Source organism: Diaphorina citri, unplaced genomic scaffold (genome assembly GCF_000475195.1).
Source record: "Diaphorina citri unplaced genomic scaffold, Diaci psyllid genome assembly version 1.1 scaffold448, whole genome shotgun sequence".
NCBI lineage: Eukaryota > Metazoa > Arthropoda > Insecta > Hemiptera > Psyllidae > Diaphorina > Diaphorina citri.
In genome coordinates this window covers 127,867-144,556 of record NW_007377883.1, presented here as the reverse complement: position 1 = coordinate 144,556, position 16,690 = coordinate 127,867, and the positions used below count along the sequence as shown (strand labels likewise).

The 16,690-nt window shown below is 41.3% G+C and overlaps 2 protein-coding genes across 2 annotated transcripts; both read left to right on the top strand.

Annotated features, from left to right (window-relative positions):
- Nucleotides 1-218: 218 nt before the first annotated feature.
- Nucleotides 219-8,660, top strand: LOC103508935 (the record flags this gene model as incomplete). Its single annotated transcript, XM_026823398.1, has 8 exons — nucleotides 219-761; nucleotides 1,146-1,337; nucleotides 2,492-2,632; nucleotides 3,328-3,519; nucleotides 3,948-4,161; nucleotides 6,520-6,543; nucleotides 7,491-7,620; nucleotides 7,740-8,660. Coding segments are annotated over exons 1-8 (1,932 nt in total), but the record flags the coding sequence as incomplete, so codon positions are not given.
- A 2-nt stretch (nucleotides 8,661-8,662) lies between these two features.
- On the top strand, nucleotides 8,663-9,654 carry LOC103508934. The gene has a single exon (XM_008473517.3). The coding sequence runs from the start codon at nucleotides 8,695-8,697 to the stop codon at nucleotides 9,259-9,261; it is 567 nt and encodes a 188-aa protein (XP_008471739.2). The 5' UTR covers nucleotides 8,663-8,694; the 3' UTR covers nucleotides 9,262-9,654.
- The last annotated feature ends 7,036 nt before the right edge of the window (nucleotides 9,655-16,690 follow it).

The window sequence follows — 16,690 nt, the reverse complement described above, 5'->3', positions numbered from 1 at the left end:
GGCAGCCAAATGTAGTACAGTGAAACCTTTGCTGTCCTGATGATCCAAATTGGAGACGTAAGAGCTCAGATACATCGCAGGGTATTCCCTTTCCTGAGAAACAGTTTATAATCAATTTGTGATTAGATATTATGTGGAAAGAAGGGAGTTATAAAGGTAAATAAGTAAATGAGCGATCAGTGTGTGAACTATGAAATGTGAAACGTGAACTGTGAACTGTGAATGGATCTCGTTCTTATAATATAAGAAAATTTGTGAAATATTTGCAAAACAAATTTACAAAGAACCAAGTTTTCAAGTGATTTTAAGATTTCATTTGTGTGTCGTTCGAACTTTTTTCGCGAAAAAAAGGACCAAAATTAACAATCACTCATAATAATCTATCAATCCCCGTATAAAATAATTCAGTGCTTCAATTCAAAACTTGTTTATTGAATATTTCGGTGTTTTTTCAACTATAAATACGATTAAAGAGCCTTCAAAATAAATGATAAAAATAAAATTAAATTAAAAAAACAGTTCTTTAAGTTCTTTTGCTGAAAATGGTGTGATTGTTTTACATATTTTCATACAACCGAAGCGCCCGGCGCCCCTCCCGGCAGTACGCTAGGCCAGGTCCCACATAACCGCCGATTTTGCCGCAATGTCTTCATTCCTTGTCGTTTGTCTGGTGGTGGGTGTAGCCCAATTGGGCTACGTCGCCACCCAAGGAGATGACTGCCGCTGGACCGGCTGCGAGCAGAACGATTGGGCGACCAAAGGTGAGGGCTCCCCTAATAAAGGCCACTCACGCTACTCTCTAATGGTGCGTTTCCACTCACTCGGCGTTTGCCGATCGGCTCCAATTAAACAAATGGAAACAGATTACAATTACAATCATGCTGATTGAGTGGAAACCCATCACAATAGTCTGAGGTCTGACAGACCTAGCTTGGTCAGACAGTCGAAATGTGTGTGACGGAAAAAGCTTCCGTCCCGGGTCTGTCAGAAATTCACACTTAGACCGACAGATAAAGGTCTGAAAGACTTAGATTTGTCGGTACACCAGGTTTTTACTTTTAAGTTCACAGCAGAACATTACTCCAATTTTTGACACCAGATTTTCACTTTGACTTTTTACAACAGGTTTTTACTTTCCCCACCAGGTTGTGAGCACCTGGGTATGCAGGAACAGGAAGACAGACGTACACCATGTGACGGAGGTAACAAATACCTATGCTGTCCTCGCAAGGAAGAGGAGAAGGCCAAGTGTTGGTGGACCTCATGTCAACATGATGATTGGATTATAACTGGGTGTGAGCAGTACGAGAGAGTGGAGACGAACAAGAAAACATGCAGTAAGTATGGGAGCAAAACCTCTAAAGGCTAATAAAGGCCCAGTGTCCGAAACTTTGGGCATTTCTTTTGTGGTCCGAAAAGCCAAGCTTTAAATGTCCAAAATTCTAGAAATTTTAATTATTAGAACAACAGAAAATGTCCATAATGGAACATCTTAAAATGACCTAATTTTGAACATAATATTAGACCAACAAAAAATGTACATTTTTTTAAAAGAAGTTTGACAGAGTGAACTGTAACTGCTATGGTCTTATCGTCCCGAAATCGAAGAGACGATCTGTCTGGACCTGAAGGATTGTATGGCGTTCAGTTACGACCACACATACAGTACGTGTTACCTCTACGACAGCACGGTTGCTAACCTGCGAGCAGAACCAGCCTGGACCAGCGTGTTCATGTCGCAACCTACGGGGGTGTTGGAGGATTGGTCTTACGTCCGACATACGTCAGTCATGGGACGTCCCACAGCAAGTAGTGGTGAGCCAGACTTCATCACGTGTCTTGACAAATGTGACCATTCTCCTCAGTGTAACATTGTCTCTTACAATCTTCTTGATAAGAAATGCGATATGTTCTCTTCAAGTAATGAAATTCAATATATTGATCTGAATTACGGGTTCATTGCGGCCTTCAACGTCAGGAATTTCCCCTTGGGCGACAAATTCGCCCCGGGCGGGAATCGAACCCGCGGCCTAGCGCTTACAAGGCAGACGCACTACCAACTAAGCTAACTAGGCTGGCTACAATTTTTTTTTTTTTCGATTTCCGACCGAGTATAAGTTTTTTCTGTTCTGTGTTTGGAATTCGGGGTGCACTTACCCTAGTGAGGTACCTTTTCTCACCAAATCCTACCAAACCTCTTCTCACCAAATCACCAATACATTATGGGTTAAGTAAACAGTCCATTGTTTTATTTCATTTATGCAGAAGACAAAAACTCCCAGAAGTACCAATGCTGTCCGTATTCTTTCACCCTCAAATCTGCGGGGTCTGGTAAACCTCATCCAGCAAATCATCAATTTTGGGTTGGTTAAACATTCCATTGTTTTACATATTATATTTCATTTGTGCAGAGAATCACCAATTATTATGGGTTAAGGAAATATTTCATTGTTTTACTTCAATATTCCATTGTTTTGTTTCATTTGTGCAGAAGACACCAACTACCACAAGTACCAATGCTGTCCGCAAGGTGTACAACCGGACGATAAGCCAGCAGCCGAGCCAACAACCCCTGCTGTCCCCCCAGGTTGCCGATGGACAGGTTGTGAGCACAATGACTGGGCACAGAAAGGTGAGTAAACGCAACGACTTTCAAGTTGTGTCCAAACATAGTGGATCGACGAGGTGAATCTATGAGTATGTTGTCGAGGCAGTGTGAAAGGTTCAGTCGACATCGATCGACCGCCGAAGCAAACTTTATCCCAAACAGATGAGGTCGGAACGGCTGGCCTCCTTCTCTCTTCAATTTCGGGACGATAAGTAAGGCTTCTGTAGTTACAGTTCCCTCGATGAAACGCATTAAAAAAGGATCGTCATCCAAAAAAGTGTCAAAATTTAAGGATTGTGACAAGGATATTGAGTCAATCGGGCTTGGTAAACTTCAGTTCACCTGTTTCACAGCACCTGTTTACCTGGAGTTGTGTCCAAACATAGTGGATCGACGAGGTGAATCTATGAGTATGTTGTCGAGGCAGTGTGAAAGGTTCAGTCGACATCGATCGACGGCCGGTGCAAACTTTATCCTAAACAGATAAGGTCGGAACGGCTGGCCTCCTTCTCTCTTCAATTTCGGGACGATAAGTAAGGCTTCTGTAGTTACAGTTCCCTCGACGAAACGCGTTCAAAAAAGGATTGCCATCCAAAAAAGTGTCAAAATTTAAGGCTTGTGACAAAGATATTGAGTCAATCGGGCTTGGTAAACTTCAGTTCACCTGTTTCACAGCACCTGTTCACCTGTTTCACAGCATCTGTTCACCTGTTTCACAGGTTGCGAGCACCTGGGTATGCAGGAGAAGGAAGACAGACGTACACCATGTGACGGAGGTAACAAATACCTATGCTGTCCTCGCAAGGAAGAGGAGAAGTCGCAATGCTGGTGGACCTCATGTCAACATGATGATTGGATTATAACGGGGTGTGAGCAATACCAAAGAGTGGAGGTGAACAAGGAGGAATGCGGTAAGGAACATTGACCCTGTCCATTCCGGTAAAGAATGGTATAGGGACCTTTTTGGACCACAAAAGACCATGGTCATTTCTCGTCCCTTTCGTCCCCTTAAAATCAAAAGACAAGACAGAGCCCTGTCTCATCTCGCAATTTTATTACGAGGCGAGACAAAATCCAGTTCTAGTCTAGTGAATTTCGAAACGAGACAAGCAATTTCTCGTTTCGTCGTGAATCACTAGCCTTCTCACCCTCAGATCTTAGAGATCTGAGGGTAAAGCCGTTCCCACATGTCGTGAGTTTCATCTGCTTTTTTTCCCCGAATGTCCTGTAGGCAATGTAATTTAAATGAGAGTGTTTCCGCTACCACACGACACGATTTTTTCCCCCGAACGACAAGTGGGAACGGGCCTTTAACAATGTCTCCCATTTCATTCCACAGATGGCGCTGTGGCGGCTCATCGCTACCAGTGCTGCCCGGAAGGCGTGCGCCCTCTGGAGGAAGTGTACAGCAACTGTATCTGGTCTCCGTGTCAGATGGGGAACGAGAGTAGCCGAGGATGCCCGAGTGAATCGAGACAGATCGGGCGCGAGAAGTGTTACGAACCCGGAGAAGAGGGTGGAGAGATTTTCCACTGCTGCTTCAAAGCGGACGAGTAAGTTTTGATCGAGAGTGAAGTTAGGGCTTTTTTAAAGAGAGAACTGCAACTACTGAGGTCAAAGGTTTGTCCAGCCAGTCAAGTTAGCTTGGTTGGTAGCGCATCTGCCTTGTAAGCGCTAGGCCACGGATTCGTTTACCGCCCGCGGCGGATTTTATCCTGAAGGGATAAGGTCCGTTTTCGGAACGGCTGGCTTTCTCCTATCCTGTCTTCCTTCGTTCTTCGATTTCGGGACTACAGATAGCAAACTGAAACAAAGAGTAAACAAGAAGGGTTTTTGATATTTGGCCAACATCTGATTCTGTTACCAGTAGTTATAGGTAGGTGGGTAGTTGTGACTCTAAAAAGGTGTGTCCAAACATAGTCGAACGGCCATCGATCGACGAGGTGAATCTCTGTTGTCGAGGCAGTGTGGACGGTTCAGACGACATGCGTGGACATGGACACACTTTAACTACTGAGCTCTCATCGTCCGGAAATCGAAGAGAGAAGCGAGACAGGATAGGAGAAAGCTAGCCGTTCCGAGAAAGAACCTTATCTCTTTGGGTTATAATCCACCCCTTGAGGGAATCGCCGCGACATAGCGCTTACAAGGCGACACGCTACCCTCCAAGCTAACTAGTCTGTTCAAGTATTGCAAATAGATGAAAGGTCAATGTTATCGGAATAATTGAAGAGCTTAACTTATATCTGAGAATCAAAGAATTTCAACCGCAAATGAGGAAAAAACACATTAACTATAGAGGATTAGTTCTAGATTCCTAGTATGGAAAACATGTTAAGTCTAATCCCCCCTTTCATCAGGTTGAGATTTTAATGCCGAACTATATTTGCGTCAATTATTTATTATTCTATCATTATTAGTCGTGTTTTTCTCAATTTTCCTCGTAGCGTTAATCCCGTGTCATAAAATGGGAATCCCAGGGGATTACCATTTCTCAGAAATATTATAGTACCAATTGAATGCTCTAAACAGTCATTTAAAATTAAGCTACTACTCAAGTACCTACTTAATAAATGGGCGGATGGAATCTTCTTTCATCATTAGCAATTAGCATATTTAGTAAACATCACTTCGATATATGACAGTATGTACAATTGTACAATTGCACACGCCTATGTAGATCGTAGGTTTCATAAGTGAGAACTCCCTCTTACCGAATAGCAAACCACAACTAAAAGCACGACGGGATGAACTATACAAACCACGCTCTCAGCAAGAGGTACTCAACATTATGACATCTGGCTCTGGGAATCCTTGGCTTTTGTCAGCAAGTAAAATATTCCAAGGTCGTGAGGTGTTTGTGGCGGGCAACGCGCTTGCGTCAGGTAGTTCTAGTAGTAACGCAGGAGCAGCGGTATGGGCACCTGTCAATGCTGCCGTATGTGCGTTGAGACTTCAACTGGACGAACATGAGAAACTAGGCTGGAATACAACCTTCTCCAGGAAGAAGAGAACGAAGAAACAAAAGCAGAAATATCCACAGGGTAATCCAGCAGATGGTGATGTTCTGCTGAGAGGATGCTATGATGAAGATGATGATATGTTCATAGATCCGGATGCAGAGGATTTCTCAGATTCTGATAGCGACAGTGATGTTGATATGACTGACGTGAAAGGTAAAGGACCGTTATCCGCAATGATGAAAGAGAAAGCAGATGGTGTGTCCATGGTGTCAAACATTGCAGGATGCAACAAACGGATTGTAGGCTACTACACCTCTTGGGGAAATAAAACAATCTTCCCGGCACATTTGAAAAGATTAACTCACGTGATATACGCTTTCCTTGAAATGTCGGGTGACGGGAGCGTTTCCATAGGTTCTGCCGACAGAGCGACAAGCAAGGATCCGACACCTCTTGGGGAAATAAAACAATCTTCCCGGCACATTTGAAAAGATTAACTCACGTGATATACGCTTTCCTTGAAATGTCGGGTGATGGGAGCGTTTCCATAGGTTCTGCTGACAGAGCGACAAGCAAGGATCCAGAAAAAGAAAAGGAAAAGACATTAGAACGCTTGGAAGGACTAATGCGGTTGGCCAAGAAGTTTCCACATTTGAAAGTCATGTTCGCCGTGGGAGGTTGGGCGAATTCTCAATACTTCAGTGCAACTGCAGCCTCTCCTGATAAAAGAATCCGATTCATAGCATCTGTGATCAAGCTGATAGAACAATATGGGTTGATTTTTGTTAACACTGGGTGTATTTTCCTTTCGGGACACTGACCACTGGTCCATTGGAAAGTGAGTAGTTTCCCGAAAGGAAAATACACTTTGAATCGAACGAAAACATTCCACTAATTCTCTTGCTTTTGTAATTCCACTAACGCTTTCGCTTCTTTTGTTTCTAACAGGAATCAAGTGGACGCGGACGACATCGAATTCACAAATATGGGTTTGATGGTGTTGATGTCGATTGGGAGTATCCTGTGACAGGGGGAGCCAATGAGGGTGTTCCAGCTGATAAACAAAACTATGTGACGTTCATGAGTGAACTTCGGACAGCGCTAGACGGATTAGCTTCCAGAGCAGGTCGCAAAGACAAATATTTGATCTCGTTTGCAAGTGCAGCAGGGCAATGGACGTTGGATCCTGGCTATGACTTGGTACAATTCTTAGTTATTACTATAGACCTTGCTTAATTAAAAAAAAAAAAAAAAAAAATGACAATAACAATAATGATGATAATAATGATGATAATGAGAAGAGGAAAAGAGGTATAGGTGTAAAGGACGTAATTAATTAAATGAGGGCGCAAGGAACTTGAGTCACTCAAGGTAGAAACACACTGCCCTCACGTGAGGGCAGTGTAGCTATAATGAATGAAATCACCTACTATATTATGGGGAAAACTTTCAACCACATGTTTCTGACTCCCCATCAGCTCACGTGACGTGATAGTAGTGTGTTTCTAGCTTAAGTGAGTCATTGATTGGGTCCATAGGAATTGAGACATAGCAAGGTGCGAGATGAATAAGAGAGAAAGAAATGGGAGATGAAGGAGAGAGGAAGGACGAGAAGGAAAGGAAGGGACAAAGAAAATAGAGCGATAGGGAGTAGGAGAGGGATAGAGAGAAAACAGTGAGAGGGACGATGGTGTTTTCCTCCTCCTTAATCAGGGAGTTTAAGGACCCTCAGGAGCTTGTTAAAGGAGCTGAGAATGAATAACGTTATCCTCTCTCTCTAAAATAAGAACTAAGGGAGTAAATCTTTTTACTGTCTCCTCAAATTAAGAACTCAAGGATGCATTTCTTTCTACTCTCTCTTTAAATTAAGGGGCTAAGGACCTGAATCTCGTATCTCAGTTCTCCCAGCGTGGTTAATACGAATTCACATCCGGCGAAACGTTCGTCGACTTCGTCAAATATTTGCTCTTCAAAAGTCGAAACTTCACCATCGAACCGGACCGGTTGCCCTGCACGATGATCGATCCGGAAAAAGCCGGCATTCTGCAAGTCGAAGAGGACGGACTCCGGATTTGCGACCTCTGTCCGAACTTCCCTCAGAAGAGGCTCACTAATATACTTTTGGACAAACAGCCGAAACTTGTCGAGTACAACAAAGTGTTCTGCAAGTGGAAGAGGACGGACTCCGGATTTGCGACCTCTGTCCGAACTTCCCTCAGAAGAGGCTCACTAATATACTTTTGGACAAGCAGCCGAAACTTGTCGAGTACAACAAAGTTTTCGGGGAATGCTACACGATCTGTCTGGACCTGAAGGATTGTATGGCGTTCAGTTACGACCACACATACAGTACGTGTTACCTCTACGACAGCACGGTTGCTAATCTGCGAGCAGAACCAGCCTGGACCAGCGTGTTCATGTCACAACCTACGGGGGTGTTGGAGGATTGGTCTTACGTCCGACATACGTCTGTCATGGGACGTCCCACAGCAAGTAGTGGTGAACCAGACTTCATCACGTGTCTTGACAAATGTGACCGTTCTCCTCAGTGTAACATTGTCTCTTACAATCTTCTTGATAAGAAATGCGATATGTTCTCTTCAAGTAATGAAATTCAATATATTGATCTGAACTACGGGTTCATTGCGGCCTTCAACGTCAGGAATTTCCCCTTGGGCGATGACCAGTTCTGGAGATTCGCTGAAGACGGAAATATTCTTGAAGAAACGAAACTTCTGGTGAACAGAGACTCCTGTGGGAAGAGTAACTACAACAGGACTCATTCGGCGTACTATTCCAAGCCTTGCCTCACCAATCCGTCCCGTGGGTGTGACTCAGCGTCTGGCTGCAGACATTGCTATTATCCTGAGGAGGTTGACCATCCAGTGGACTTACCTATATGCCCGGACAGTGATTTCAATCGCAAGGAGGAGATTGTGAAGAAATTGGATGTAGAAATGATGGACTGTCTCAAGAATGACAAATGTATGGGTGTGGGGTTTGACAAGTCGAGAAACTCCTACGATGAAATAACGATTCAAACTTTGGGAAAGGACTACGATGCGTCTTACATGCTGGTGTATCCAGAAGAACTACGCGGCCGAGAAGAATGTGGGAGGTCTGATGATTTGGGCTCTGGAGCAGGATGATGATGATCTATCACTTCTCAATGTGATCTCCTCTGCTAATCTCTGCGCCAAGACAGATCCCAACCTGGTCAACTTCAAGTGTTCTCCCATTGATGAGAAGAGATGGTGGACCTCGGAGGATGGGGATGACAAGGCAGGTCTATGCGGCCGGTCTGCACCGCTGTACAAGGGCTACTACCCGGTGTGTGATCCGGATGACCCTGGCTACAGCTGCTGTGGCGCGTTCGGTTACTGTGGAACAGGCGAGAAGTACTGCAAATGCCCCACGTGCACCGATTACCAAAACAACCCGGAGAAAATCACCAAAGCGCCCATCAAACCTACCGTTCCGGTCCAATGGTATTTCCTCAATGATGCCGATGGCAAGCGGGGACGTTGTGGCAAAACCATTCCCAAGATCAACGGCCAGTACCCCACGTGTAACCCAGATGATGATAATGCGTATTGTTGTTCTAATGGAGGATACTGTGGCGCTACGCCAATGCATTGTGACTGTCCCGACTGTGTTAATTTTAGGAAGAAACCCAATCACAAATTTTAAATTTCAAGACATTTTATAATTACGTATGTACAATTCTACATATCTCAGATTAACTTGAGAATAACGAGATCTCAATCACGAACGTAGTTTCTACATACATTATTACTTGTTACTGTACTTGTACATAGTCTACAACTCTACAGATTTCATTATTATTTTGAATAAGTTTTATTATTATGTTCGTACTCATATATTATGAATTTTTATGACAAATTTATGTAACTATTGCATAGTTTGTAATTACCTACAATCATGTACTTACTTCATAGAGTAAAGTAGGTACATATATGTAATGTGTACTTGTAAGTTGTAAACATTTTTTTAGGTAAAACTTACATTTTGTCTACTTAGTAGGAAATTATAACTCCCTTCATTTGTTGAAAGATTATGCAATGTGCTGTGTTTAATTAATGTTGTTAACGTTGTAACTTATTGACAGAGTTACGGAGTTGAGTAGTCCGCTTAAAAGAGTAGTTCTTTTTTACTCACTCACTCAATACTTATCTGTAGTTTGAAGAGACTTACCTCGATTACGCCTAGTCTAGTACCTACCTAGGTACACACCAGCAACATTTTCATCAGGAACATTGTTGCTCAACAATATTGAAATATGATTTTGTAAAATTCACCAACAATCGAGCAAACTTTTTTTACTATCCAGACGTTTTTCATGTTAAAAGTTGCTCAATATTCAAAAGATTTGTTTCACAATTAAATTAAGGAACTAAGGACCTGAATCTCGTATCTCAGTTCTCCCAGCGTGGTTAGTAACCTTAACATTCAAACTAATGAGTTGACCTACTTGATATGATTGGTGCTAGGTGCTAGCCCTACACTTCAGTACCTACTTTGTACCTACCTACTGTAATATACTGTACCTATTTCCTGCTTTACACAAGAGTTAAGCTTGCTACTACATAATTATGCATTCATTGTAATACGTATTTTGTAATATTGTTGTATTGAAATCCTCAATCAATGTTGGAGATAAAAGTCCATACCTCAACTGGGATTGAACCCACGTCCTCCTGCTTTAAAAGCGAGCGTTTTGACCACTATATCGTCGAGGAGCTAAGCTCACACACAAAAAGCCCAAACTGAGGCTTAGGTGTAGGGGCTGGTCAGCCCCAAAGGACGGGTTGAGCTTCTACGAATCCATACCTCAGCTGGGATTGAACCCACGTCCTCCTGCTTTAAAAGCGAGCGTTTTGACCACTATACCGTCGAGGCAGGAGGCAAGTGGTTTCCCATAAGGGAAATATTTTTTTTTTCTTCTTTTTTCTACAAACTTTTTCCCCCCATCTGCCATTCTCAGCATTCTACAGTTCTACAATAGTACACGCACACAGGCAATGGAAGTTATTGGACATTGGTCGAAATCGAAATACACGCTATTATACACGCAATGTAAAAGTAACGTAGGAAATGCTTTTTCAGTCCCATGCTAGAAGTATAAACAGGGTATAATCTATTTAATTTTATACAGGGACACACCTTTCTAAGGCCGCTTTTTAAAAATTCACTGAACTACTTGAAAATTGTTTTTGAAAGCTCCCTAACTGAGCCTCGTTAGCTCGGAAGGTAGTTCGCCCGCCTTGTAAGCGCTAGGTCGCGGGTACGATTCCTGCCCGGAGAGGATTTTGTCCTAACCAGATAAGGTTCGTTCTAGCGGAACGGCTGACTTTATCCTATCCCGTCTTCCTTCCTCCTTTTTCCTTCGCTTCCGGGGCGAGGAGGTCTGAGCAGTTACAGTTCCCTTTATCAAACCTTTTGGGGGGAAAAAAAAACTTTTTTGAAAAGAATGTGTGAAAAAACGCCCAGCATAAATCCCATTTCGATTAAGACACAATTTTATTTTAAGACAGGGAAATAAAATGCTGACATCATCAACACGGTTGGTCCAGTGGTAACGCGCTTGCTTGCCATGCAGAAGGTCCCGGGTTCGAATGCCACCATCGACAAAAATTTGTACTCGTTTTTCGATTGCAAATCGCGAAATCCGCGAATATAATCGCGAAATCCGCGAACATAATCGCCAAATCCGCGAGCATAATCGCGAAATCACATAGGTACGATATGTATATAGGTACGATAGGTGATAGGTAACATACCTATTATTAAAAACAGATAAGCAAAATACAGTCGAACCTGGATAAACGAGAATTCAAGGGACCAGCTCATTTTTTCGTTTAAGGCTGTTTAATACAACATTTTCTCGTTTATAAAGGTTTAGCAAAGAAGTGGAAGAGCAAACTGATGAAAGCATGACACATTTAAACAAGTTAAGAACAAATTCTGATTTATAGAGGTAGGTACCTAATTTTAAAGTTAAAAAACGCGTCCCGAATTTTTTCTGGGACAGAAACGGAAATTCGGGACAAAACGCCCCAAAATGAAAAACTGAACGGGACGCCGGGACACCCCCTGAAATTCGGGACTGTCCCGGCCAATTCGGGACGTTTGGCAAGCCTACCTATTAAACTATTGCTTTTTTTATGCACCAACCTCAGGGTTGTAATGGTTAACACGTTAGGCATCGGATGTGGATTTTGGGCCTCCTCGGCCCTTTCAGGGCGCAGTAATGGTCCCTAAGAGGATTTAGTTAGGTTTAGTTAGGGTTAATTGTGTATTTAGATAGCAAAGAAGCAAAGGGTCCACCCGTTTAAGTGTCTAAATAAATAAATAAATGGATCTCTGATGAAATTCAGATTTTGATGAAATTTGTCAAACATACTCGTATTTAACTGGAGCTGTGGGTTAGGTTAATGGTGAGAATTAGTTTGTCGCCGAAACGAGGGTTAACCCTCTACACGAAAAACCTCCCTCCAAAATGACGTTCGTATTTAGATAGCAAAGAAGCAAAGGGTCCACCCGTTTAAGTGTCTAAATAAATAAATAAATGGATCTCTGATGAAATTCAGATTTTGGTGAAATTTGTCAAACATACTCGTATTTAACTGAAGCTGTGGGTTAGGTTAATGTGAGAATTAGTTTGTCGCCGAAAGGAGAGTTAACCCTCTACACGGATTCTCGTGAAAATTTTTTTTTTTTTTTTACCCATTAATAATAATAATAAAAAAAAAAAATCTCTTAGGCGCTTTAACTATGTGTTACAACATGTCGTTCGCGCCGTATAATAATTTAATAATCCATTTATCTATTACCTACATACATATACGTACATATTTGCAAAGTTTCTTTTTTTTTCAATCAGAATCATCTCTTAAAGTCAGGGGAAGAGGGAGCGAGAGGGGGACAGAGGTGTGTGTGTGTGAGAGAGAGAGAGAGCTGAGAGAGAGAGAGCTGAGAAAGAGAGAGAGAGAGAGAGCAAAGCTTGACAAGGTCGGTCAAGGCCTTACAAAGTCCAAGATGGAAGCGGAAAAAAGAAGTATTAACTTACAAAACAACTTTGCGGTTCTGCCACTTGTAGATAGGTACAATGTACATACTGAGATGTCTAGGTGCACAAATAGAATATGGAATACAATATGGGCATACATAGAGTAAGTTTGTTGAAACTAGCTTCTTGTTGCATTGAACAACTCCATCTAGGGCAACATTGCAATAATTCACACTCCTCTCAGTCCTCTGACTCAAAGTTTGAAATTGAAATGTGCATGATTAGCCCAGAGGTAACGCGCTTGCTTGCCATGCAGAAGGTTCCGGGTTTGAATCCCACCATCAACAAAAAATTGCACTCGTTTTTTGAATGCAAATATTTCAACGGGTTACTTTCTGATGTTCTTGTGTTGACCCAGCACCTAGATGGGAAGTATTGTGTCTCTTCTTGCCCATCTGATGAGAGTGATGAGGGACATATTACGGGATGGGCATGCTAGGACACAGACCACATGCGTCTAACATCTAACCTGGAGTTTAAGATTTCATTTTTTGTTTTTATTTACTTAGTTGGCGATCACTTTTTGCTTATTTCAATCACTTTTAGCACATTACGCATACCATCAAGACATTTTAACCTTGCCCTTCAATTTGTCTTCAGCAAAAACTTGTTTTTCGCCAGCCTAGTTAGCTTAGTTGGTAGTGCGTCTGCCTTGTAATCGCTAGGCCGCGGGTTCGATTCCCGCGCGGGGCGGATTTTATCCTGATGGGATAATGTTCGTTCTCGGAAACGGCTGGCTTTCTCCTATCCTGTCTTCTTTCTCTCTTCGATTTCGGGACGATAAGACCATAGCAGTTACAGTTCCCTCTGTCAAACCTCTTAAAAAAAAAAAAACTTGTTTTTCCAAAGATTCCAATAGAACTATTTCAGTGATAAATATTTAATTGATGATTCAGTAGTGAGGAAGAAGAAGATGATGAAGGAGAAGAAGAAGAAAAGGAGAATAAGGAAACTAATGGAATCATTTTGGATTCTCGCCAAGTAGAAAATGAAAGTTACAGCTTCAAGTTTCCATTCTCAAACAAGTGCGAGGAGCTTTATCCTTTGTTCTGTATGCACACGCTTTCAATGAACTGAGTTTCGAGTCTTATATGTGTATTGGAACAAGTGAAACACGATTTTTTTCCTTCTTTTTTAAAAAAAAGGTTTGATAGAGGAATTGTAACAACTACATATAACGAAGGTTTTATCGTCCTCAAATCGAAGAAGAAAGGACAGGATAGGAGAAAGTCATCCGTCCCTAGAACGAACCTTATCTCTTTGGCTGTTTGGGATGTATAGAAAATCAGCCGTTCCGAACACGAGCCTTATTTCTTTGGGATAAAGCTCGCCCCCGAGCGGGAACAGAACCTCCGAACTAGCTTTTCCATGGTACGGTACCTTCAGAGCTAACTAGACTGACTTATTCTATCTGTCAAAAGACTCCCCAAAGCTTCTTTAATCATCAAAAATTCTAGGCATTCCAGCTCTAAGTACTTAAATTATACCAGAAGCTCATTCAAGTCCAATTTTGTGTAATAAAATTATCGACAGATTATTTATCTGCCTTAAACTCATAAAGGATACGTAGCTTCTTTAATCTCCTTATAATTGGTTGCTACATGGTATCTCTCTCTTATAGGAAAATCCTATGAATTCCATCCACATAGATTACAGCTAAAAGCTAATTCAAGTTTAATTGTTTAATTATCTTTAATCCAAAGATAATTGCCCTGCTGTTCCGCGGCTTTAAGCACGGTAGTTAGGACCTTGAACGTCAAATTCCTCTTGTAATCCTTCTGATAACAATGGACACCATAGGTATCTTCTACCTACCATTATTAGGTATACATAATATTATAGGTATCACACTATCGTACCTTAAGTACCATTTGTCTTGGTAGGTAGGTAATTTAATTTTTGTAATCTTTTAGACTTGGTTAAATTTAAATGTTTATAATTATTTTTACTTTCTTTTATTAATTTATTTAAATAATCTAATTGTTTGCATTCCGGTCTGATGCTCAATCATTGTGATGTGTATGCTGCATATTTATTTCGTAGGAATTGTTTGTTTTATATTAGCAAGTAAGTGTGTGTTTTTTGCAATATATTTATTCGTATTAATTTATTTTTTGGATCTTTTTCAAATTTCGACTCTTAGATTTGTGTGGTGATGGATATTGATACTTTTATGAGAGAAAGAGAAGATTTTGCGATTGCTTTTAGTACAGTATGTGAGGGTTCGATTCCCACCAGAGTCGAACTTTATCCTCCTAAACAGATAGGTAAGGTTCATTTTCGAAAAGGCTGGCTTTCCTTCTCTGTTCGATTTCGGCACAATAAGACCTCAGCAGTTACAGTTCCCTCTATCAAACCTATTTTTTTTTTATTTATTTATTTATTTTTTTTAGCAATCATCTATTACTAACGTTCTAGCTTTAGAGTTAGAGAAAACTAAGTACCGAGGGCCGAGGGCTTTTAACACTGTAGGTACCGATACTTGGGCCTATTTTAAAAAAGAAGGAAAAAAATCGTGTTTCACTTGTTCCAATACACATATAAGACTCGAAACTCAGTTCATTGAAAGCGTGTGCATATACAGAACAAAGGATAAAGCTCCTCGCACTTGTTTGAGAATGGAAACTTGAAGCTGTAACTTTCATTTTCTACTTGGCGAGAATCCAAAATGATTCCATTAGTTTCCTTATTCTCCTTTTCTTCTTCTTCTCCTTCATCATCTTCTTCTTCCTTTTCTTATTCTTATTCTTCTTCTTCCTTTTCTTATTCTTCTTCTTCTCTCCTCGCACTTGTTTGAGAATGGAAACTTGAAGCTGTAACTTTCATTTTCTACTTGGCGAGAATCCAAAATGATTCCATTAGTTTCCTCACTCTCCTTTTCTTCTTCCTCTTTTTCTTCTTCTTCTTCATCTTCTTCTTCTTCTTCTTCTTCTTCTTCTTCTTCTTTTTTCTTCTTTCTCTTCTTCTTCTTCTTTCTCTTCTTCTTCTTCTTCCTCTTCCTCTTTTTCTTCTTCTTCCTTTTCTTATTCTTCCGCCTCTTCTTCTTCTTTAGTTCAAGTGGTTTGACAGAGGGAACTGTGACTGCTAAGGTCTTATAGTCCAGAAAGCGAAGGGAGAAGGAAGACAGGATAGGAGAAAGCCAGCCGTTCCAAGAACAAACCTTTTCTGTTTAGGATAATCGTTTAAGATTAAGACCATGAGCAATAATTATTTATTACTTTGGTCACGCACAGAATTCGAAATCATATGACCATTAGTCTATAGTTTAATGTCGCGTCGCCTTCAAAAAATCTGCTTAGAATTTCAATAACTTAATGCCTTGGAGCAGCAGTTCCCAAACTTTTTCCTACGCGGCCCCTTTTTTTTCAATTGTGAACGCTCCGCGTCCCCTTTACAGCATTTTATATGCTCTTCCCGGGGGTCTTGAAGTCCTTCACGGCCCTTTCGGGGGCCGCGGACCCCAGTTTGGGAACAAACCTTTTCTGTTTAGGATAATCGTTTAAGATTAAGACCATGAGCAATAATTATTTATTACTTTGGTCACGCACAGAATTCGAACTCATATGACCATTAGTCTATAGTTTAATGTTGCGTCGCGTCGCCTTCAAAAAATCTGCTTAGAATTCCAATAACTTAATGCCTTGGAGCAGCAGTTCCCAAACTTTTTCCTACGCGGTCCCTTTTTTTCAATTGTGAACGCTCCGCGTCCCTTTACAGCATTTTATATGCTCTTCCCGGGGGTCTTGAAGTCCTTCACGGCCCTCTCGGGGCAGCGGACCCCAGTTTGGAAATCACTGCCTTATAGACAGGAAGGCCAAATGACAACATTAATGACATAATGTCATAATGACACAGGACACATTAAAGACATAATGACACGGGAGTATTGACATTAAGCTTAGTGGATACTAGATTATGCAATGATTTGGCTCCCTTATCTTGTGGTGGACAATAAACATAGAAGTAGAGTGCTAGTTTTTTTTTTTTTTTTTTTTTTTTTTTTTTTTTTTTTTTTTTAAATTTTTTTTG